Source organism: Hippichthys cyanospilos, chromosome 18 (assembly GCF_059441005.1).
Source record: "Hippichthys cyanospilos isolate Australia breed blue-spotted pipefish chromosome 18, RoL_Hcya_1.0, whole genome shotgun sequence".
Classification (NCBI taxonomy): Eukaryota; Metazoa; Chordata; class Actinopteri; order Syngnathiformes; family Syngnathidae; genus Hippichthys; species Hippichthys cyanospilos.
This window is the reverse complement of record NC_142386.1, coordinates 1898093-1920356: the sequence shown is the minus strand read 5'-3', so window position 1 is coordinate 1920356 and position 22264 is coordinate 1898093. Positions and strand designations below refer to the sequence as shown.

The 22264-nt window shown below is 46.9% G+C and overlaps 4 protein-coding genes across 4 annotated transcripts; 2 read left to right on the top strand and 2 right to left on the bottom strand.

Annotated features, from left to right (window-relative positions):
- Positions 1-185: 185 nt before the first annotated feature.
- hunk (hormonally up-regulated Neu-associated kinase) lies at positions 186-9514 on the top strand. Its single transcript, XM_088439954.1, has 9 exons — positions 186-657; positions 3910-4202; positions 4327-4382; positions 4469-4604; positions 4679-4806; positions 5719-5845; positions 5913-6081; positions 6188-6350; positions 6485-9514. Exons 1-9 carry the CDS (start codon positions 427-429, stop codon positions 7204-7206), a joined length of 2025 nt encoding a protein of 674 aa, XP_088296080.1. The 5' UTR covers positions 186-426; the 3' UTR covers positions 7207-9514.
- Positions 9515-13337: 3823 nt separating this feature from the next.
- On the bottom strand, positions 13338-16016 carry mis18a (MIS18 kinetochore protein A). Its single transcript, XM_088441305.1, has 5 exons — positions 15673-16016; positions 15328-15394; positions 14965-15087; positions 14340-14442; positions 13338-13653 (listed from the first exon to the last, which is right to left on the bottom strand). The coding sequence occupies exons 1-5, from the start codon at positions 15992-15994 to the stop codon at positions 13582-13584; spliced, it is 687 nt and encodes a 228-aa protein (XP_088297431.1). The 5' UTR covers positions 15995-16016; the 3' UTR covers positions 13338-13581.
- A 687-nt stretch (positions 16017-16703) lies between these two features.
- Positions 16704-18725, top strand: haus1 (HAUS augmin-like complex, subunit 1). Its single transcript, XM_088441366.1, is given in 10 exon segments — positions 16704-16836; positions 16914-17088; positions 17314-17449; positions 17691-17825; positions 18027-18150; positions 18248-18313; positions 18383-18454; positions 18535-18582; positions 18677-18700; positions 18702-18725. Coding segments are annotated over 10 exon segments (825 nt in total). The 5' UTR covers positions 16704-16815.
- Positions 18726-18906: 181 nt separating this feature from the next.
- On the bottom strand, positions 18907-22180 carry cfap298 (cilia and flagella associated protein 298). The gene is made up of 8 exons (XM_088441793.1): positions 22078-22180; positions 21458-21616; positions 20879-21046; positions 20647-20714; positions 20424-20582; positions 20200-20331; positions 19618-19713; positions 18907-19493 (listed from the first exon to the last, which is right to left on the bottom strand). Exons 2-8 carry the CDS (start codon positions 21594-21596, stop codon positions 19383-19385), a joined length of 873 nt encoding a protein of 290 aa, XP_088297919.1. The 5' UTR covers positions 21597-21616; positions 22078-22180; the 3' UTR covers positions 18907-19382.
- Positions 22181-22264: the final 84 nt, after the last annotated feature.

The window sequence follows — 22264 nt, the reverse complement described above, 5'->3', positions numbered from 1 at the left end:
CGAGTGTTTTTCTTCCTGACGTGACGTTTGTCACCAAAAGGCCCGCCTAACATAGACGCTGACTGGCTCGGCACCGTAATCCCCGCCCATATCGACACCGATTGGCTGCGCAAGGTAAGCCCCCGCCCGCTTCGGGAACGCCCCTGCCTCATGCACTTGAACCGGGAATGTCACTCGTTCTTCAAACTGACAAAATACAAAGACGAGCGGCAGACATTCGCCACGCGCGGAAAGACCACTTTGTCACTTAGAGTAGTCAAAAAAATTAAATACATCTTTTCGATCACTCATTAGGGGGGATCTCGCGAGACACGTGGCCGTCAAAGTCGCAATGTGCTCTTCGGACGGAACAGGTGGCATTCGCTTGTGAGTAGACGCCGCGATCGCGATCTGGATCTGGACCCGACGAATCGGCGGGCGACGACCATGCCGGTGGCCGAAGGCGACGCGTTGCCCTCGGAGGGGCGGACGGACGAGGGCGACTCGGCGTCGGCGCCGGTGGAGGCGGCAGCCACGCTGTGCAGCAGCCCCGCCGCGGACATCCTCAAGAAGTTCTACCACACCAAGCGGGTCGGCAACTATTTGATCGGCCGGAAGCTGGGCGAGGGCTCCTTCGCCAAAGTCAGGGAAGGCCTGCACGCACTCACCGGGGAAAAGGTACCGCACACTCGGACAAATTCAACCTGTTAACACGCGAACAACAAAAACAGACTTTTTTCCTCTAGTGAGGAAAAAAAAAACTTTTCCAGCTTCCAGCCAGGAAGAAAAACTTTTTTTTTTTAAAGATCTAGAATAGTGTCAATCACTCCATTGTGTTTTGTGATTTGTGCTCGGGGTCTTTTGTCCTGCCCGATGACCTCACGCCCGCTGACGTTGTGTTGTTTTGAAAACATTGCGTCTTTCTTCTCGCTCCCTTGTGCGCGTGCGTCGCCGGCTGGGAGGAGGGAGGGGGGGGTGTAATGATGAATGGAGCAGCTCTTGATGCCGCTGAAGGCCACTCGCCTTTGTCTCGTACAGCTCGCCTTGCCTTTGTACTGCCCTTCTTTTGACTCCATCGCTACTAGACATTTGAGAGCCTTTTTACAATTTCAGGAACAACAGGTTATTATTGCGTGTATCTACCAAATGAAAAGCTCCTTTCGTCAGAAAACAAACCAAGGGTCTTTTGGTTTCTCCCGGTTGACTCCGGAGGGGGAAAAAAAAAAAAAATCCAGACATGGATGCCATCTACTGGTGGTAGTGCATTAGTAAACTGATTTTGAGCTAATATTTTTTCTCTTATGATAGTGGATTTGTTCATTTTATCAAAAGCACTGTAATATGTGAATTTAGAAAAAAAAAATTCAGATCAGTCTCCCTGATACTTCACAGCCTAAAAGTTTAACATCCCCTAAAAATTATATAAAACGCTCTAAAATGAAAATCACATTTGCAACAAAATATGATCACGTGAAAAGTCATTATATGAGTCAAATGGAATCTTGTCCATTAAAAATTCATTTCAATTGTTATTTTTTGCATGGCAAGTCATCTAAATACAAACTGATTTGAAATGATTGAAGGGAATATAGTGGGAAGGGGTTTATGCGCATATTCTGCCCCCCCCCCCCGATCAAATCGATGGCTGGTCACCTGCTGGAGCTCCCTTTGTCTGGGCTGATGCAAACATATGCAATCGCTCAGCGAGACGGCCGGGGAGGGGGCGAGGCCGGGCCAGGCGAGGAGGGGGCGGGCGAGTCGGAGGGTTTATTGGCGCTCGGAGCATCCCTGGAAAGTGCTCATTTAACACAGCGCGTGGATGAAAGTGAGGCGGGGTGGGGGTCACGCGTTTTGGATGTAACCCACTTTTACATCCCGCCGACCCCCCTTTTTTCCCCCTGTCCGAGGGGAGCGCTGTAAACAACTCAAGCCCACCCCCAAAAGCCCCCTGGCGGACCCCACCCACCCACTCACACCAACCCCCTGCTTTGGCTCGTACTGTAAATAAGTACCCCCCCTAACACACACACGCACACACACTTGTAAAGAAGCTTGAGTGAGCGCCGCATTTGCTATCTATCAATGAGCGTACATTAGACATAATCCAAAGTAGGCACAATGCACATGATAGAATGCGAGTGGCTCTTCTGGTGAGTTATTCATGAAAAATATTGTTTTTCCCCACCACTTGTTATTGTTATGAGCACCGCCTTGTGCAACGGAACTAGGAATTACCAGCAAGCGCTACATTTACATTTTATGTTTACAACTGGAAATAATCCATGGTCAAATAAATATATATATAAATATATATAAATATATATATATATATATGTATGACCAAGTCTCACATGAGGCCTGTCTCTGGTGGTCGTGAACTAGAAGAATATAAAAGTGTCCCAAAGTCATTCACCACCAGCCCAGTCAAAAAGGATCTTTGGCGTCTATAGCCGTCACTGGCAGCCAATGAGTTTAACATTCACCGAGGTATAGTGACAATTAGAGTAATCGAGTGATTCTCCTCCAGCTCCGTCAAAATGGATCTTGGAACATAAGGTATAGGTAACATGACGTAATTTGAAAGGAGATGCTAGGTTTCTCGAAGCGGTAAAGGGACTTTCCCTTATACAGTGTGACGCTTTTGTAGCTCTGGTAATCGAAGCGCTTAGTCATTTAGCCGATGACGCGGCATCAGGAGCAAGTAGGGCTTGGGCGTCTGGCTCAAGGACGCTTCGACACGGTCAGGACGCTCGGGGGATGGAAACCGCAGCCTCTCGGAACAGGGCCGCGCAGCCCGCAGATTCCCGAGAACCATCCGGTTCCGCTCCGTTTTGTTCGGGGGAAATGTTGAGTATCAAAAGTACTAGCCGTACCGGTCGGATGACGAAAAACGCTCTACCTTCGCAACTGATCGGAATAATCCCGAATAAAAGCAATGGATCCTGAGCAGGTGTTTTCAACGGAACAAAATGATCGCGCAACAGAAAAATACAACTCGAAGCGACGCACAAAGGAAAAATCCTTTTCCGAGTCTCGTCTCATCAAGCGAAAGCAAAACAAGGGCGCCTTTGGGCCGCCAAGGACAGGACGTCCGCTCGCTCGTCATTTGTGAGCGCTCGGCGTCTAGACGGCGGGCCCTATGTTAATGAGGGTGCGGCGGCGGATGAAGTCATCACAGGCGGCGTGCGGGGTTCAAGCGCGGGAGCGAGTCACCCTTCCTCTCGCTTCCTCCGTTTCGGACCTGTCCCGTTCCGCGCGCCGTTCCATTCATTCATGGCTTGTATTTAGGGCGGCGACTAGCGACTAACTCATTCGATCCCAAAAACGGAATTGTACGTCAGGAGCAGTCTGAAAATCGCTGACACACTTAGTCGTAATTATGCATCTTTGTTGTCATTGTGCTGCTGGTACAATAACAATAATTTCCGTACGACGAATGATAATAAAAGGCATTCTATTCTTTTTACAGTCCAGACGATCATAACCATGTGCTTATTTGAAATATATATATTTTTTACCCAATTATTAGGAGTGCTTGAAAATAGTGAACATAAGACAAGTTGGTCAATGTTTTTAAATTCATAGATGGACATTAGTTTATTAAAAAAAAACTGACTTTGCGGAAAATGCACAACCTTTGATTCGTTCGCCCTTTTAAAAAGCCTACAATTTGAAAATGAGCTAAATAAGAACACATTTATAGGGCTACGTGGAGGTGTATTTTAGCCAGCAACCCTGATATAAATGGCAATATATCTCTCAAAATAAAGGCATAGGTTTCGCAAAAGAGTCACGACAATAAGGTTTAGAAAGGTGTTTCATGTTCTATTTCATTTGCTCTTAATTCGAAATGAAAGTGGCGGTCATCTGCGAAAGGCGTGTTTTCGGGGACGCGGGCTAGCGGCGCTAACACCCGGGCGCATCCCGCAGGTGGCGGTGAAGGTGATCGACAAGCGCAAGGCCAAGAAGGACTCGTACGTGACCAAGAACCTGCGGCGCGAGGGCCACATCCAGCAGATGATCCGCCACCCCAACATCACGCAGCTGCTGGACATCCTGGAGACTGAGAACAGCTACTACCTGGTCATGGAGCTCTGCCCCGGCGGCAACCTGATGAACCGCATCTACGACAAGAAGCGACTGGACGAGCGCCGCACGCAGAAGTACATACGCCAGCTGGTGCTCGCCGTTGAGCACCTGCATCGGGCCGGCGTGGTGCACAGGTACGCCGCCCTTCCAAACTTCAAAACAGGGACGGCCCGGCGATGGGGGTATCACCCCCCCCCCAAATCGTTGACATTCTGCGCATCTTATGTAAAATATGTCTTTTCTTTGTCTATATTGCAGAGACCTGAAGATAGAAAACCTCCTGTTGGACGAGCAGGACAACATCAAACTCATCGGTAAAAAAACCAAAAGAAAAATCACATTTCCACCCACGTGTGAGGGAAAGCCAGGAATTCACAATGCCGCGCGCGCATCCTTTCAGATTTCGGCCTAAGCAACTGCGCCGGCATCCTGGGCTACTCGGACCCCTTCAGCACCCAGTGCGGGAGTCCGGCCTACGCCGCCCCGGAACTCCTCTCCAGGAAGAAGTACGGACCCAAAGTGGACGTCTGGTCCATGTGAGTTTCCATTGAGGAATAAGAAAAAAGCCAAAGGAAGGCTCGACTAACGGGGCGCCCGGCGTGTGTCGCAGCGGCGTCAACATGTACGCCATGCTGACGGGCACGCTGCCCTTCACCGTGGAGCCCTTCAGCCTGCGCGCGCTGCACCAGAAGATGGTGGACAAGGAGATGAACCCTCTGCCTCCCTCGCTCTCCACAGGTAGCTCGGTCTTTTCGTTTTTTTCCTTTCCTTTATTTCATCCCTGCGCTGTCACCTTAACGCCAAAGCCGTCTTAGCCCATTTGCCTAAGTGTCAATGAATAAAAGCCAATGACTCACGTCAGTCTTATGTAACGCGGAAAAGGGCCGTGACGCCGGGCGCCTAAGACGCTTTCCAATCTAGCTCGTCTGCAGGTCCTTCAAAACGTCCTCAAGTGTCCTCCAGACTGCCACCTTGAAAGGAATGGTGCAATAAACCCTGTTGTCGAGGCAGAGGATCGCGTCACTTTGTTTTTTTTTTCTTTTGGGTGAAGAAGATTTGATCAAAGTGCCCCTCAAAAAGATGTTAAATGATGTGAAAAGGGCCTCACATTTTTTAATGTCATCACCTGAGCTATTGAAGTATGAAGGCAATTGATTAGGAAATTCAGTGCTCGTGTAATCAATTAATTTAGGTAGCAAACGGACTAAAGGAATTACTTTAAGTACAAAATTAATTAATTTTGGTTATATAGTACAGGAGTATCTGAAGTACCGAGGTCATTATTTTAGATACAAAAGCACCTAAAGTAATCAAAGTAGTTTAATACTAATTGAATACTTTATGACAATTAATTTTGTACCATTTGACACTCCTTTAGACAAACATTGAAAAAATACTAAAAAAAAGACGCAAGTACCTGAGATTGAACGTCTAGAAACTTAAGAAAAAAAGGACAAATATGCGTTGCACAAGTTCAATTTGATCAGTCATCTCGAAATCTCTTACATTATGGTAGATCAAAGTGGGCTTCAAGTCTGCATCAATCAAAAGGGTTTTAAAGGGGTCTTCAAAAAAACCCTGTCGACAAAGTTCCGTGCGACGGGCCAAATGCAGCGATGACTTTGCCTAACATTGGGGTTCCCTGTGCAGCCGCCATCTGCCTGCTGAAAAAGCTCCTGGAGCCCGACCCCAACAAACGGCCCAACATCCACCAGGTGATGGCCGACTCGTGGCTGCAGCTGGCCAACAGGAACACGGGAGCCCCCTACCTCAACAGGTACGGCCGCCCCAGCCCGGGCCTGACTTGGCAGCGTCCCCTTTCTAAAAACCCGGGGCGCTTAAAGGATCCACATCGAGGAGATCAACCACACGGTGCTGCTGCACATGACGGAGAAGATGGCCTACAAGCACAGCGAGGTCCTCAGCGCCGTGCTGACCAACCGCGCCTGCCACACCCTGGCCGTCTACTTCCTGCTGAACAAGAAGATGAAGAGGCTCTCCAAAGAGTACAGGGTGCGTCCGTTCGCCGCAAAGCGCCACGGAGCGCTCAAAGCAGTCCGCGAACGCGCTCTTCCATCTGATACCATGTTGACGCGTCCCGTTTGACGTGCGCCCTCAGGAGATGCAGTTCCAGGAGAATAAGAAAGGGGACAAGCCCAAGAACGAGTACTTCCAGACGCAGTGGCGCAAGCACGTGGACAAGCTGACCATCCCGCCCAAGCAGGCGCCAGTCTACTTGGCCGTCAGCAAAGGGCCCAGCAAAGAGAAGAAGCACCGTACCGGTGAGCCTCCTTCGCCGCGCGCCTTGCCGTCTTCTTTTTGTCCCATCTTTTGGTCTTCCTTGTCCACGCGGGGGAGCTTGCATGTTGCCGATACTTATTCGGGCTCGGCTAACACTTGGCGCGTCGCGGCGCAGGTCTGTTACGCGCTCTAACCGGCGGCCATCGGAACTCGCCGCTGGCGCCGCCGGGCACGGTGGCGTCGTCGTCCATGGAGTACCTGGAGATCCAGCCCCTGTTCTCGTCCCACACGCCCCAACGGCGCCGGCGCCTGGCCACCATGCCGCCCGTCAACAACAGCCCCGAGCACGGCGTGCCGGCCCCGCCCGCCCCCTCGCCCATCGGCATGCACTCCTTCGGCTCGCTGTCCAAGGCCGAGCGTCTGGACGAGGCGCCCGCCTCGCCCTGGTACAAGCTGACCAACGGGACGCTGTCCCCGCCCCGCCACGTCTCCGCCTTCCAGCCGGACTCGTCCTACCTGAAGAAGGCCACCATCCCCAGTCCGCCGGTGCTCGTCGTGCAGCCGCAGCCCAAGAAGAGCGTCTCGTCCGACCGGGGCTTCTCGTCCGACTTGGGCGGCAGCCCGCCCAAGTCGGCCTTCAGCCCGCCCAAGTCGGCCTTCAGCCCCCTCAATCCGGCGTCCGCCTTCAGCCCGCCGTCCAACTCCGGCGGGAGCGCCGGCGAACCCGACAGCCCCAAACAGCGCGCGGTGGGCGTGGCCCTGCCCTTCAGAAAAAAGGCCCACCTGCAGCCCTTCAGCTTCCGGCCCGAGCAGGTGGTGGAAGAGGTGGTGTCCCCGCCGCCCTACCCCATGCAAACTCTGCTCTGCGCCTCGGGGGCGCTCAAGACCCTCTGCTGAGGGCTCGCCAAGACTCCTCGGGGGCGCTCAAGACCCTCTGCTGAGGGCTCGCCAAGACTCCTCCCACCGCAAATAACCTCAACCGTCTGACTTGAACATTCAAAACGGAGTTGAGGAGCTTCCTTTACACAAAAGCGGCGTATACAAAGACCGCACAAGGCTTTCGTTTGACATAGAGTGTATCTGCCGCGCTGAGAAGGACGAGTACGTATCAGGAGAAATTGCCTTTTTTGCTTTCGCTACTCGCAAGCTTAAGAGTTCCAAGAAACCCGCAAACGGTTTCTCGAACGTGGCGCGCACGTACTTGCCGGCGGCGGGCCGAAACTTGAAACAGCCATCCGTCGTCTCCCATCTAGTATGTGATGCCAGATGGCACGTTGTCTCGCCAAATAGCGTCGCCCGGGTATTATAAGCTTGCTTTCGTACAAGCGGTGAAACAAAAATGGATGCAGTTTTTTCTTGAGAAACCATCAAGAGAGTATTTTTCCTTCTCGGCGCCACAGATACTTTCAACACCAAAAGTTCAACCAAACCATATTATTTCAGCTAACTAGCTTCATGCTAACGTAACGGCAAATGCATATTCGCAGTATTTCCGCCAAACTGCTAATTTAAAAACACAAAAGAGAAACGACTACAAAACACAATGATTATTACAGCGCTTTTTCTTCAAATAAACGTTTCCTTTTTTTTGTCAGTATCCGCATTAGCGCTGCGATCGCGAGAGTCCGCTACACCACTTATTCCACTCTACCTTTTCTTCTTGCTGTTAATTCGGTTGCCTGTCTTCCCGTAGAACTTGCTGCTGCCCCTCATGTTGTGGCAGAAAGCGGTATTACACATGGGCGCACCTCAACACTCAGACTTGACTGGATGGCGTAAAACCTCACGACGCTTTAAAGTCCGCCACAATCCAAACGATCCTTTTCACTGGACTTGTTCTCCTCGTCACTTTATCAATCCATTATTTGTACTTTTTGGACCAATTATGAGAAACACTGTACATGGAGCTCACCACACAACGCACACACACTGAAACAAACTGAGCCGCCGACTGATCGGCACCAGCCAAAGGGCCCGAAAGGACACTTTGCGTGCGCTGCGTCTTTTCCGTCACGTCCCCGATGGACTTCCAGCTCGCCGCTTACCTCACGCGCACTCCACTGCGTACGAGCGTTCCCCGCCCAATACGAGCTTCGTAGGTGCCAAGTGTCTTTGTTTTTATGGCGACGACAATAATTCCGTCCCAGGTTTTTATATTCGCTTATATCAATTTTCTACTCTTTGTTGCAAAAATTTGCGAAATGTTGAGTACCAAAGCAGTTTGAAGAGCGTTTGTAGCCCATTGGAAGCGGCGTTGGTAAAAGGCGCGCGATTAGCAAGAATAGCTTTGCTGTTTAGCATCCCGCCATCGGTTGGGAACCAGACTTCCGGTTGACGCTCATTCAGGCAAATTGCCAAGAAGTTCACTCAAGACTGAGCTCCGGGATCCACCCACAATGGCCGACTTTCTGTTCAAGTTGAAACGTTTTTTGTACGTCCTGCTTTGATAAACACCTTCACCCAATTTTGTGTTAGCCGGCCATGTTTTTGGGGGCTGGTTTCTTTTACTTTCCAGGAAATTTGGGGCCTTGACACTGCAATTCGTCCAAAAAATAAAAAATAAACAGATCAAAAGTAATAGGCTGTAATTAAAATTTAAATGTGTAAAAAAGGTCACAACTCAAACCAATATTTGTAAGATTGAAAAGCCAGTTTAACTCTGGCCTGTTTCTTGTCACTTTTTCTTCACTTTGGAAGAAAAAAAATATGAACTTGAAAGTCGCCTTACTGTGAAATTTGACGTCGGTAAAACACAAACAAACCACTTGGTGTTTGTGTATGTGTTTTTTGTGCAATAGTCTTAAGTGTTTACTTCCAACACGGAAAAAGGAAATGTAAATATTCTGGACATCCTCGTTGTTGAAGCCATCTTGTGAATGTTTTGTTTTTGGTTTTTTTTGCTTCTTTTTTCTTCCTGAAGCAATCAAAGGAAAAATTGCATGCAACGTTGTCAGTCTGTCCGCAGTCCCTGTACCTTTGTTTTTTCTTACATTTTTTTAAATTGCGCGTGTGCCGAAAGCGATACAGACTGGGGGGGAAGGTTTTTCTAAGATTTTTATAACTTGTTGCTTTGTTAAGAGATTTCTATGCTGTATAAAGTTATTTAAACTATTTATATTCAACTCCAAACGCACTTTGTGCTGTCTTTTATGATCTGTTTTGGACTTTGCTTCTGCCAATAAAAGCCAGCTCAGCTGTTACAGTCCTTGCGTGGCAACTGCGTGAAAATTAGTTCTATCTGCCCCAGCGAACGAAACAAAAGCGGCGACCCCCGCGACAGCTGAAAGAGCCTTCGGGGGAGGAGGGGGGTTTCAGGCATGGTTCGCGAAGCCCCCCCGCCCCTCCCCGCCCATGCCTATCAGCTTTGCTGTCATAAACACAAACCGTAGACTTTAATCCACTCAGCTGCGGTCCCTGTAAAGCTCTTTGGGTCAACACGGGCCTCAGCAGACACACTCGCCAGTCAACACATGACACAAACAGTCGGCGTGCCTTTAAGCGGATAAAGCCCAACGGGCTCCGGAGACTTTTGTGCATGTGCTTGGCCCCAAGACAAAACTGTTGCCCAAACGCCAAGGGAGACTTTCAACGACTTGCGCCTTTCCTCACGCACTCCCGTTCTTTCTTTTCCCCGATGACTGCTCGTCAAAAGACGGAACGGGAACCTAGATCGATCCCGGCCAGGCAAAAGCAGTCAACTTTTCCGTGGTAGTCAACTGCCATTTCCTCAGTTGACCCGTGGGCGGTTTTCCTGTTTGTTTGCCGTCAGGTGAAAAACAAAGTGTATATTAACTTGAATTATTTTCGAATCATGTGTCAGTGGTCAATTTTTCAAAAGTCAAATTAATACATAATGGAACATGACAAAAAAAAAAAAAACTATGTTTAAACAAGAAGCTAAATGCTAAAGAATGCTATAAATTGCTTGATAGGTCCTGCTATTATCAGATAACAACACAATTCCATTTGATCATTTGGCAAAAGCTTCGTTTCGAGAAATAAACAACAATGATGTGCTAAATATAAAATTCTACTGACCTAAATTGAACAATGCAATATTTGATTGAAGGAAAGGGTTAATTGGGCAAGTCTAGCGAGGTTGGCTTGAGTGTCGCGTCACGGAGCCTTACCGGCTGCCTCCCCGGAACCTTTGGATGTGATTGGACTCTTTTGGTTCGACGAATGCGGGAAGAAATGGCAAAAAAAAACCCAACAAGCAGCCGGCGAATATCTTCATGGTGGTCGTTGCCTGCTGCCTGATTACTTTCATGGGTTTCACCTGCAACGTCCAGGCCGCGGCCGGGCGATAATTACTCGTTTTCCTGCAGTTCTTCGGCCATCTTTGTAGTTTTTTTCCCCACCGACGACGCAAGTAGAGTACTGTACAGTATTACAATTTTTCACACGTACTGTAGCTTAAAAAAAAGCTATTGATACTTGTTGAGACTTGAAACACTGATAGATACTTTTTTAACATTTTTTATCCATATGAACTGGAGTTAACTAATGAAAAATGGCTAAATAAAGTAGTTTTAAATGTATTTAGTTATTAATAGGATATGTTTGTCTTATTTCTCATGTTATCGGACTAGGTTACGTCTATTTTATACTTTCAATTGCTTTCTATAACAAAGTTTGGGTGCTATTCACCACATCATCCAAAATACCTATAGACACGCGCGCGCGCACGCACTCACGCAAGGGTAAACACACACCTAAGCATGACAACACAGCCATGTTTGCAAATAATGCCTCTGAGCAGCCTCAGACAACTTAAGATGATTTGCAATCAATATGTTTGTGTGTGCCTCACAGACACACGTACACGCGCACACACACGCACGCAACCAGGATGAGATTCCGATTAGTGTAGAGTCTTACGGCTTATCAGGGAATGGCCACTTTCTTCTTTTCAACAAAAACAAAAACAATTTTAAGCTCCAGTATACATTACCACTCCGTCTTATAATGTACGTGTTATCAGAAATTGAAACTAATTAGAATTATAAGAAAAAAAGGTCATTGTCTATGAAAATTCGAATATTAAACTGTTTTTTTTTTTAACTCATTTTGTCTATCTTTTAATTATTTATAACATGTAATCAGTGGAATTAAAAAAAAAACTTCCAAATGATTGTTTTTTAAACATAAATCTAATTGTATTTGTACAATTGAATGTAACCATTATTAGTGCATCTCGCAGAAAACAACACGTGCATTGTTGATGACGTTTGGGCGTGGCTATTTTTGTTTTGTTTTTATTGAACATCGTGTGGAGTCAAAATATTTTTGGATTTTTATGTTACGATTTACCAGGCAGGTGCAACTCCTTGAAATGTTTTTCTATTTGCCGCCTGCTCTTGTCATTAAAAAAAAGAAACAAAAAACAGGCAAACCTATAAATGTGTTGAAAGAGCTGCAGCGATCCAATGAGGAGCCGGTGTCTGTTGGAACAGCCACAACTGCCATTGGTCGGCGGCGACAGGCAGGGGGCGACGTGATTGGTTGACGGGGGCTTCATTGCCTCCATGGCAACATGGCTTCCTCATAGATGCAAACGTGGAGGAGACGATGCTTTTGGGGAGGGGGGGGGGGGGGGGGGGGGTCTGATTGGTCCAGGCTTCAACTGGTGCAATAAAGGCGGCAAGCTGTGCAATGTGTGCTAAGTGTGTGGTAGTCACTAAGGAAAACGAGTTCACTTAGCTGGCAACATCTTATCCACACACACCCTAAAAATTCTTGTCACTTAGCAGATAGTAGCGTAATCAAGGGTTATGCCATATTATAATAAAGTGCTTTATGTCAGTTTCTCAAGCTTGTTTTAAACAATGCAACCCCCGTGATTTTTTTTAGTCAATTAAAAGAAAACCAGCGCAAAGCATTTTTGGATGGATCAAAAGAAAAACCACTGAAAAAAAATCTGCACCGTGCCATCAGATTTAACTTTGGACCTACAATTGTTGTGGTATGCGTTGTTGTTTTTCAGATTGGTCTACTGGGAAACTGCCTCACTCACATTCATATCGCATTTCCCAAACTAAAGACATAGAACATTTTGCAAAGAAAATGCTCGATTTTCCAATTCATTTTCTTTGAATTTGAAAAGACAGCTGTACTGTTCCCGTCAGCGCATTCAATGAAATGTGCCCATAGCTAGAGGAATCTGGCAAAGCCCCTGAAATGCCTTCACATAACCTCATTTGAGGGCCGCTGACCTAACAATGACAACGTCTTTCAATTTGGGAATTTAAATGTAGCTTTGGACACCTATGGAAGGCAGATTGGGGCTTGAGCTCATTCGAGCGCAACACGAGCTGCTCAAGCACAAAAACATTTGGGCGTGCTTTGAGTCTTGTTGTTGTTTGACTGAAGGGTGGGGTTACTGGGGAGAAAAACACACACGCGCGCCCTAGCCCCTCCCAACGGGCAACAGGCGAGCTGATGTAGCAGGTGCTGCCTGTTGCCGTGGCGACCGCTCCAAGGATACAGTGTGCTGGTTGGACGCGGCGGGAAGGGAGGGTTGACGGGAGGACGCTTCGCTAGCAAGTGTCGCTAGGCACATTCCAGGTCAAGCCAGGGTGGGAATCCCGCCCGCGCGTCAAGCGCCGGCCGGCAAAGACCCCGAAAGCAAAAGTCTCTCCGACCCGCCACCGCCACCGTCGGATAAGACCAAAACCCTTGCGCGGATTATCCGGATCACTCGCAACACTTTGCTTAACTGACAACAACAACAAAAGTGGGCTGGAGACATTACATGTTGTTGCTAACAAAAGCAGCAGCGCCTCACCAGGCTCTCTCACACACATTTTGCACTTAACAAAGTCCTTTTCTGTCTGAACCACTTCCATTTTTTTAAATAATCTAACGTTGGATATTTATACATGCCCCAAATTTTATCCTATTTTGTAAATTCCCATGTGCCATTTTTGCAACGTGCCAAACTCCCTATTATTTTGGTAGAAATTACTTTTTTGGACTCCAGTTTTCGCATTCAAAACCTATTTTTTTTTTTTTGCGCACACATTTGAGTAAAACGAGTGTGTGGCCACAAAGTTTGGCGTTGGAATTTGGGGACTGCTCACAAACAAACAACCCCAAATACTTTATTTGCTTATCGGTTAACACACGTGAACGGTGTACAAAAGAGCGGGCCAACAAAAACCCCAAATCGCATGCAAAAACACACACGTAGGAACACACTTTCAAGCGCGTGTGGGAAAAAAAGGCGTGCGGTGGCGCGGTGACAGAAAAGAAAGAAGAGGCGAGAGCATGTCAGTCCTTGTCCTGAGCAGCGATCTCCAGCTCCTCCACATGTCGTGCTAATGAAACCACCAGCATTTTGATCTAGAAATGAGACAGAAAATAGATATTACGGGAAGAATCTTAGCAGTAGGACGTGGACACAAAATAGTTTGAGCTATGCGATTTCCTTTGAAACCTTACCGAGGAGTTCCATCCTCATCAACCCACTTTTTACCTCTAAAAATGCGTAAAGAAGTGAATTTAAGCAAGTTATGCAGAAGCTATCAACATTTACGTTCAAACTCATTTTAAATATCAGTATCCGTTCTTTTTGTCAGGATATTTGTTTGACACATGTTCAAGCCACTAAAAGCCCCAGTCTAATTTTCCGCCAGCACAGAAGGACAATGCAAAATGCAAGCTGGGCACACGCATGACAACAACATGTTTTTCTCGCCACTCGCACATGCTGGCAGGCTTTTGTCTGTGCGCTCCGAGACGGCTAGACAACAATGCCCCCTATAGGCCGAGAGGAGGAGTGCTTCCATGCCAAACAAAGGCCATTACAAGCAAGGTAAAATGGAAGGTGAAAAATCAAGCTAATTGAGAGGATCGACCACCCCCCAAAAGATCTTCTTTCTGGGGTGTAGGGTTAATGCAAAAACAAAAAGGTGATTTCATGGAGACGCGTCACCTGACGTGATGTCATCATGGACAAGGATGACAGCATCGGCAATGTCAAGACAGGTGGAGGAGACAAAGAGGCGGATTGGAAATCTTGCCGTTACCTCATCCAGCGCCTGCTCAACTTGGCCTCTGTACTCCAGCGTCAGCGGCTGCTCTCGGGCGCCCTCTGCCGACAGCTTCTGCTTGGTCGAGCCCAGCGCGTAGCTCACATTCAAAAACAGTACATCAATCAAAATCCGACTGGGCATTTTCAACAACAATTGAGCAGTTCGGCATCGCCCTTATTGTGCACATTCACCGAGAACATCTACTAGGAATACCTATGGCACCCACGCAATCATATACGTTAAAAAAAAAAAAAAACTCATGAAAAAGATGACGGAGATCTCCATTTAGAATGGCAAATGCATATTTCCAGTTATGGTGGTGAGAATATGTCATATAAAAGTATTGCAAATGTAGTGTAATGCATTACATTTCAAATACAGTAATTATGTGATTTCATTGCAATTACTTTGAAACGACAGTAATAAGTAGTGCGTTTCAGTTTTGAAGTAACTTGCCCAACACTGACCATTATTAGACATGTTCTACGCTTCCAATTTGTCATTTTTAGTTTGCGATCATAAAATTGTTTCAAGAGATTCAATGGACTAGGGCACGGTAGCAGTATTTTCCCATCCTTATTTGGAATTCTCAACCCCACGTTTGAAGGGACCTACCTACCTGTCAATGCAGGCCACATTGAAGCAGAAGTTGTATCTCTTGTGGTCCAAGTTCTTGGGCGTCGACTTGTAGATCATCCCAAGAACAGTGTGACATCCCGCACACATCAAATCCTCAATTATACTGGCAAAGAGAAAGCAAAAAGTGAGACACGTTCCGCATTATTTCACACATTTCTTGGTGGCCAGCTAAAGATACAGTTGGACAAGCACGTATTTCCAATACTATTCACACCACTGGGCAGCTTAGCATCTTCAAAACATGTGGAGGGAAGCTGGATTCTACAACCACTAGTGCACCGTGCTGCAGGAATATGCCGAATGGATTTCAACGTAAAGAGGTGGAAGGTAGGAAGCGCCTTACCACAGAGAACCTTTGCTGGCTTCATGCGGGCGAGCGTCCTTACCGATCAGCACGTTGTCGGTGACGCCTGAAGACCAAAAAACGAAAACGTGACCGCCGCAAGTGGTTGCGAAAGTTCTTGTTGCTGACATATGTTCTTTGTTTGTATAAAGTCGAGGATCAAATCCCTTCTAACGTTTTCTACAAAAATAAATTCTTTTAAACAATTCTCAATGAATGCAATGCCGGTATCGTTTCACAAAATGACAAAAAAAATGCATCGAGATGTTATTTTTATTGGGCTTTTCGGGCAAACTGTCGACGCACTTTGTGAAATAGAACAGAAATAAAATCAAAACAACTTACGCTGGAGCTGAATGTGATTTTGTCCGTCGTGGCTGCCGTCCCACGACAAGGAATCCCCGATGGGCAACCTGCATTTGCCGCAGAAAAACACCACCGGACCGTCGTCGTCGCCGTCGTCGTCTTCCGTCACATTTTGATGAAATTGTTTCTCTCGGGAAACGGTGGAGTCCACGCTAAACGTTTCGAACGTCCTGGTGATGCTCTCCACCGTATTGTGGCGAAACTGACTCTCCTCGACGACGGTGGAGTCTGCTCTAAACGTGTCGAAAGTTCGACTGCCGCCCTTCGCGGCGTCCGAGCGATACTTTGCCAGTGTCGCCATTTTTTAGTTTGAATCTTCGCGGTTGTCCGGGATGAAATTGGTGAGGGGAGGAAGTGGGATATTTCACCACCTTATACTTTCCGTCTCGGTTTATCTAGGCCGCCGAAGAAAAGAACGTTAATTTCGTCCTGAAATGCAGTTCAAACATTGACGGAATTATTTTTCTCCACCCAAAGACATTTAAACTCCTTCTTTTAAGAGAGCTTATTATCGCAAGCGTCGTATTATCAAGTACTATCTTGATTTGTTTTTCATCTTTGTAATTTACGGCAATGCGAGGAGGAACCTGAAAAGTTGGTTTGTTCTGAATAATTATTGCTATACAGTATTGTTGTGTTAAATACCTATTTCGCTATGAAAAAAAAAACGAACTAACAAAGTTTATCGTAATCAAGCAGAAATTACACACTACCAACTTAATATATATATATATATATATATATATATATATATATATACATATATATATATATATATATATATATATATATATATATATATATATATATATATATATATATATATATATATAATTAAAAACAAACAAACCTAGCGATTTTTGTTATTGTTTTAATGCGAATAGTTTATTCCTTCAAGAACAGGTGATTGAGTCAAGTTTTGTGTTTCGTTTTTTTCTTTCCCGAGAGACCCCCAAAAGTTTACGTCACGGGAAAAAAGGCGACACCGTCTTCTGATAGGGCAACGACTCGGAAATTCTGAAAAACAACCCGGAAGTGCTTTATTAAAACACCACAGGCGCGAAAACGCAAATAATCTTATTCTGGTCAACATAGCAAATGTCTTGACGCTGCAGCTTGGCCATGAGTGAAAAGCTCCAGAAGGTAATGAAAGCTCCAGAAGGTAATGAACCACGCGTGCTTTCTCGTCGCTGACGTTCTCACGTCGCGACTTTGTTCAGGTGAGTTGCTGGTTGGCCGATGTTTACGGCGACGAGGCTGTTCCTCCATTCGAAGTGAACGCGAGAACCGTGGAGATTTTGGAGCAGCTCGCCCGCTCCAGCGAGCTTAGATGCCGGCAGGCACGCCTGCTCGTGGAAGACCGAAAACAAAAATCGACCGAGTACCAGGCTGACGGTGAGCCAAAAGCACCTTGATTTGGCTCGATCGAGCTCGTCACTCAAAAATATATCGTATCAAGATGTGTAGCATAAAGGACCGCACACAGGTTGTATAAAGTGTCCTTGTATTTGTACTCCAGTGTTGGAATTGTGCCTTTGAGCCACGCTTTGCTGTATAACACTTTCTTGTCAAATATTGTCACATTTACTGAAGGTTAATTTTGACTGTGCGTTCCTTCAGCTGCTCACCTCCGAGAGGTTCTGGTCCAAAGCTTGGGTGTGTCTTTTGACACCATCCCCAAGTCCTGCATAGACTACTTGTCTTCTCTAGTGGACAACGCGGTTGTCCTGGGGGCCCGAGACACGTCTCTCACCAGGTACGCTTTGCGACTAAGGTAGCACACTTAAGTGCAACGGCTATGGTTTAGCACCATCCCCAAAAGGAGATCTGGGAATGACACCCGTTTTACGTGTTTGGGATCACCAACCTCTTGGGTCAAAATTTATGTTAGAAATGTCTTGCAGTGGTGCTGCGACCGCACATATCGCGTGCCTCTAGGTGCTGCATTCATGCGCCGGCTGCTAAAAAGTATGAGGCGTTCTGGCCGTATTCCGCAGTTTGATGCCGGCGCTGAACCGACTGACCGACGAGGTCTTGGCCGCCGAAAAGTCCGAGACCACGTTGGACCGGAAGCTCCGCGACCTCAGGAAAAAGCTGAGCGCCACCCTGGTGCTCAGAGGACAACTGAAAGCGTAAGCGAGCACCCCCACCAAGTGGGTGGGGGGGTGATTTGACCCCAAAATAAAGGCTGCGTCTTTTATTTGGGGAATGACGGTATCCTTTTTTTCAATGCCACGACAATTTTGTTGTTGTTGAAACATCCAAGTTTGTTTTTAAGTCAAAACTTTTTCCTTTTCCTTGGAAAAAGCTAAGCATGCGCGTGACCCCCACAGGGACGTGAGCAAATGCCGTCATGCTCAAGTGGTGGGAAGCGCCAAAGCCGAGGAGCACCTACTCAACATTGACTTTGTCAAGGCCAAAGCCAAAGAGATCAAAGGAAGACGGGAAGCACAAGAGGTAGGAGACGTGCAAAAAAATCAACAACAACTCGGGAGTTGTTAAAATGGACGATTGAGCTGGCTGTGTTCAAAATGTGGCGCGCTTGTTTCCTCAGGCTCGCCTGGCTTCCAGGAACATGGAAGAGTCGCTCAGTCATCAAGCCTTAGCGCAACTCTCGGAGGTGAGCGAGCGCAAGCGGCATCCCCAAAATCGGCAGACCTTTCACCTCGTCTTGCGTCGCTCTTAACAGGAAGCGAACGCGCTCAAGACACAAATCGCGTCCTTGAAGAAGAAACTGGAGCCTTTCATGGACCTCGGCCCGGTTTGTTTGGCGTCGCAAGTTTGAATCTGTGCGCTCATGTTTGATTTTGGATGAAAAATGCTTTTTGTCCCTCACCCCAGAGCCCGTCTCTTGCGCGAGTCCAGATCGAAGAGGCCAAGACAGAACTGGTAAGCAATGGCTTGCCTGGTCCAAGTTGTTGCCGGCTCGATGATGGCTTTGCATTGTGCGCTAAGGAATTTCTTTTAAAATTGGCATTTGTAGGCAATGCTGGACTCTCAGCTGGACGGAGATGCACGCCAACTTCAACTGATGCTTGGGAAATAAGAGCTAAGGGACTGGGCAGGCGATCGTCTCATAAATGGTGACATTTTGGCGAGGAAAGCGTTTGCCTTTTTGTTCCTGAGTCGCTCGTTGCAGCCAGAGGGCCTAGACAACAAATCGGAGGCCATCACTTATGGGAGACGTTGTACTTGTGGTGGGGTCGAAACACATTTAAAGGTTGAAAAATGAGTTTATTTGACAATGGAGCATAAAGTTAATGTGAAAAAAGTTGGATGACATTGATTTTTCTAATGGAAGACAGTTAAGTTCAAAACAAATCAACCTGTGTAAGATGCAGATGAAACCTTTTGTAGTGTGCAAAGATCAAATGAGTCCTTGAGTGTTAAATAAAGAGTACATTTGAAAACCAATGGTAACTAAGAAGGCTCTAATAAAAAAAAAAAAAAAAAAAAACTTCATGTGGAAAAAGGATTACATTCTTACGTGGTCTGATTCTAAAAAAAATTGTCGAATTAAATAGGTTATAGTTTGTAAAATGTTGAAAAGAAACTGTTGAAATGTGTGTGGGTCGGGGTAGGACAAACTAATTACTAGTGATAAAAGGTTCGAATAGAAAAAACTACAACGGGACTTCCTAAGCGTTGCGAAACAACGAGAGAAAGGGTTCTGGCGTGAAAAAAAAGTGTTACCTGGGTCCCCACTTAATGTTGGTCAGGCCTTGAAAGTGTCTTTTGAGGGCCTGCCGGTCGGACCACTCGGAGTCCATGTAGCTGTCGTCGTCCGCCTCCTCCAGTTTCTGAAAAATGAAACAAAACACGGACGGTCAACCGATTCCGAAAAAAGAATAACAAACAAAAAAAATCACATTTCTTGAAATGCATTGAAAAGTAGACTTGGACGAAAGGAGACTTTGGACTGACCTTGAGCTCCTCCTGCCTCCTGTAGTAATGCAGCATCATCTGTTTGTGCTGCTCATCTGTGACCAGCGGCTCCCTCGCTGGCGCCCCTTGGCCTTTCTGCAAAGTGACGCCGCTACGTCGTCAAAAGTCCCTGGCGTTTTCCCATTCTTAAACCTCGTGGCAACTTGTCTATACTACATGATCAACAGCTCTTTGGGAGCATTGCCACAAACTAAAAGATTAGGACCAAATTGCTAGATTGGAATAGACTGATGTGTTTTCGAGGGAGACTGTCAAGTATCAAAAGTAATGTCGTAGCGGTATCTGTAGTTGGTATCGGTGACAGAGTTGAGTGCTCGTCCTGGTATCAGAAAATCATGGCGGAGGGGTAGTCAAAGGTGAAATAACAAAAGCGCGAGCATCTCTTTCATTTTCAATTCTAAGTGGACCTGGAACAGAACTCGACAAGTCGCTCGGCACGGTTAGAAATGAGTCCAAGAATACTGCATGCATGGAAAAATCACAGATAACATTCTCCTCTAGATGTGTTTTTAAGGGAGGCCACGGTCCCTGAGCATATCTGAAACTCCATTTTTTTTCTACCTTCTGGATTTTGACCACCATCTTAGTCTTGTCGTTCTTGCCGATGTAGTCCTGCAGCTTCTTGCCCCTCTGCAACTCCTTGGCGGCCCACCACAGCTGGCACTCTGACTCCTCCAGCACTTGCAGCGACGCCTGGGAGAGAAGAGGCGGGCTTAACTCCGGCGCCGTTCTACCGACATGTCTTTCCTAAAAACGAGACTTCTGATTTGTCCCAACGGTCTCACCTGCGTCCCCGCCAGGTCCTCGCGGTTCTCCAACTCCATGCGGACGGGATCGTGGGGGGGCAAGCCCATGGGGTACACGATCATGACGGCCCCTCGCAGTTGGGCCAGGGCCTCGTTCACCGTGGCCATGGTGACGCACGCGTCGACATCCACTTGTTTCTTCCGAAAGGGAACGCGCCTTGGAATGGATGTTTTGGAATGTTAAACTCGCGTGCAGACTTACTTTGGAGACCAGGGCCTTTGCCGCTTCCACTGTTTTGAGCAGCACCGATTTCATTTTCTCATTGGGAGCTGATGCAAAGAAAACAAGACGCCGTACATCAGTCACAGGAACTCGTCAGGACGCCATTCATTCCCAATAGGATAATAAACTCAGAAATTTGGGAGATTTTTTTATTGCAACATGACTAATGAGCTCTACCCCCCCAAATTATGTTAGAAGACGCCACCCTAACCGTGTCCATTGCGCCGGCCGACGTCGTCCTTTTTGAAGACGGCGCCCCCGCTGGGCACGCACTTGTCCTCCCACTCATCCTTCAGCTTCAGGTCAAGCAGCTGCTCGTCTGTCAGGCCTTGCATGTTGGGCGGCAACGTGACGCCGTGCTCGGCCAGCTCGACCATCTCTAAAAACAGAAGAAAAGCCACGTCAAGGACATCTATGGCGAGGCGCTACATCTTTCCAATCAATCCACAATTGCGTCCAAATTTCCACCCAGAATTCTACTCCCTTCTACTCCTATTTCTTTGTCCTGATACCTACTTCTTTGTGTTTCCATAAAAAGTAGCCCGGTTACAAAATGTAACGTAAATACTTTAGAGGCCATTGATTGGTCCGAGACAGATTCAAATGTGCTGGAACACAAACCACCAGGAAAAACCTCCATCATTAATGACAAAAGGAAGAAGAAAAATGTTGTTTAGTGTTGAGCTGTGTGAATAGTCGCAGCTGTCCAGTGGCCATTTAAAATATATATTTTTGGTACTCTGATTTCAAATCCATAATGTCATCAAAACAAGTTTTGTAAGCGTCTTACCAGCACATATTCGGTCGACCTTAAGCCTCCCGTTGTAAATGGCAGCGATGTCCCGCACGAGCACATCGATGGCCTCGTGCACGCCGGTGCTAAACAGGAAGTGGCTCTCGTCCCCGCGCTTAACGTGCAGGATAACCATCTTGAAAGTCAAGCTTTCCCTTGGTCGGAGCAAAAAAAAAACAAAAAAAACAAAACAAATTGGAAGAAAATCAACAATATTAATAGCACACGACCAAGGCAAATGACGACGAGGAGGCGTAACCATGACAACCGCCGCCGAGGGCGGGACCAAGTTTTGAGAATCAACCCAAGGCTAACGCTCGCAATTAGTTTGCTAACCCACGAATTACAACAAAAAACATGACACCCAAAAACGTTACTGAAATGCGATACATGTGAAATTCGACATCACCCGACTCAACAGTGCACGCTGACAATGGTCATGACGTTTTTTAAGTTGACAGTGTCAAACAATATTGGTACATAATGAGACATTTTCGTTACGAGATATGTCATCTGCGATATCATACAAAGTAATTCAATTGGGTTATTATATTGGGCTTTAGTTGGTAGTTTGTCAGTACTCAAGTGTTAGACTCAATTAAGTAACGTTAACTTACCCGTTTCGGTGCGAAAGACGAACAAGCAACGCGCTTACTCGCGTTCACATTTGTTTACATGCGGTGACTTAGCAACTCACGCGTTACCGTCAACTCCTTGTCGACTTACTTCCGGGTTTGTCTTCGTCGTCAGACAGCGTTAAGATGGCCGACCAAGCACTGCCGCCAACTAGTGGCCATTGGCACA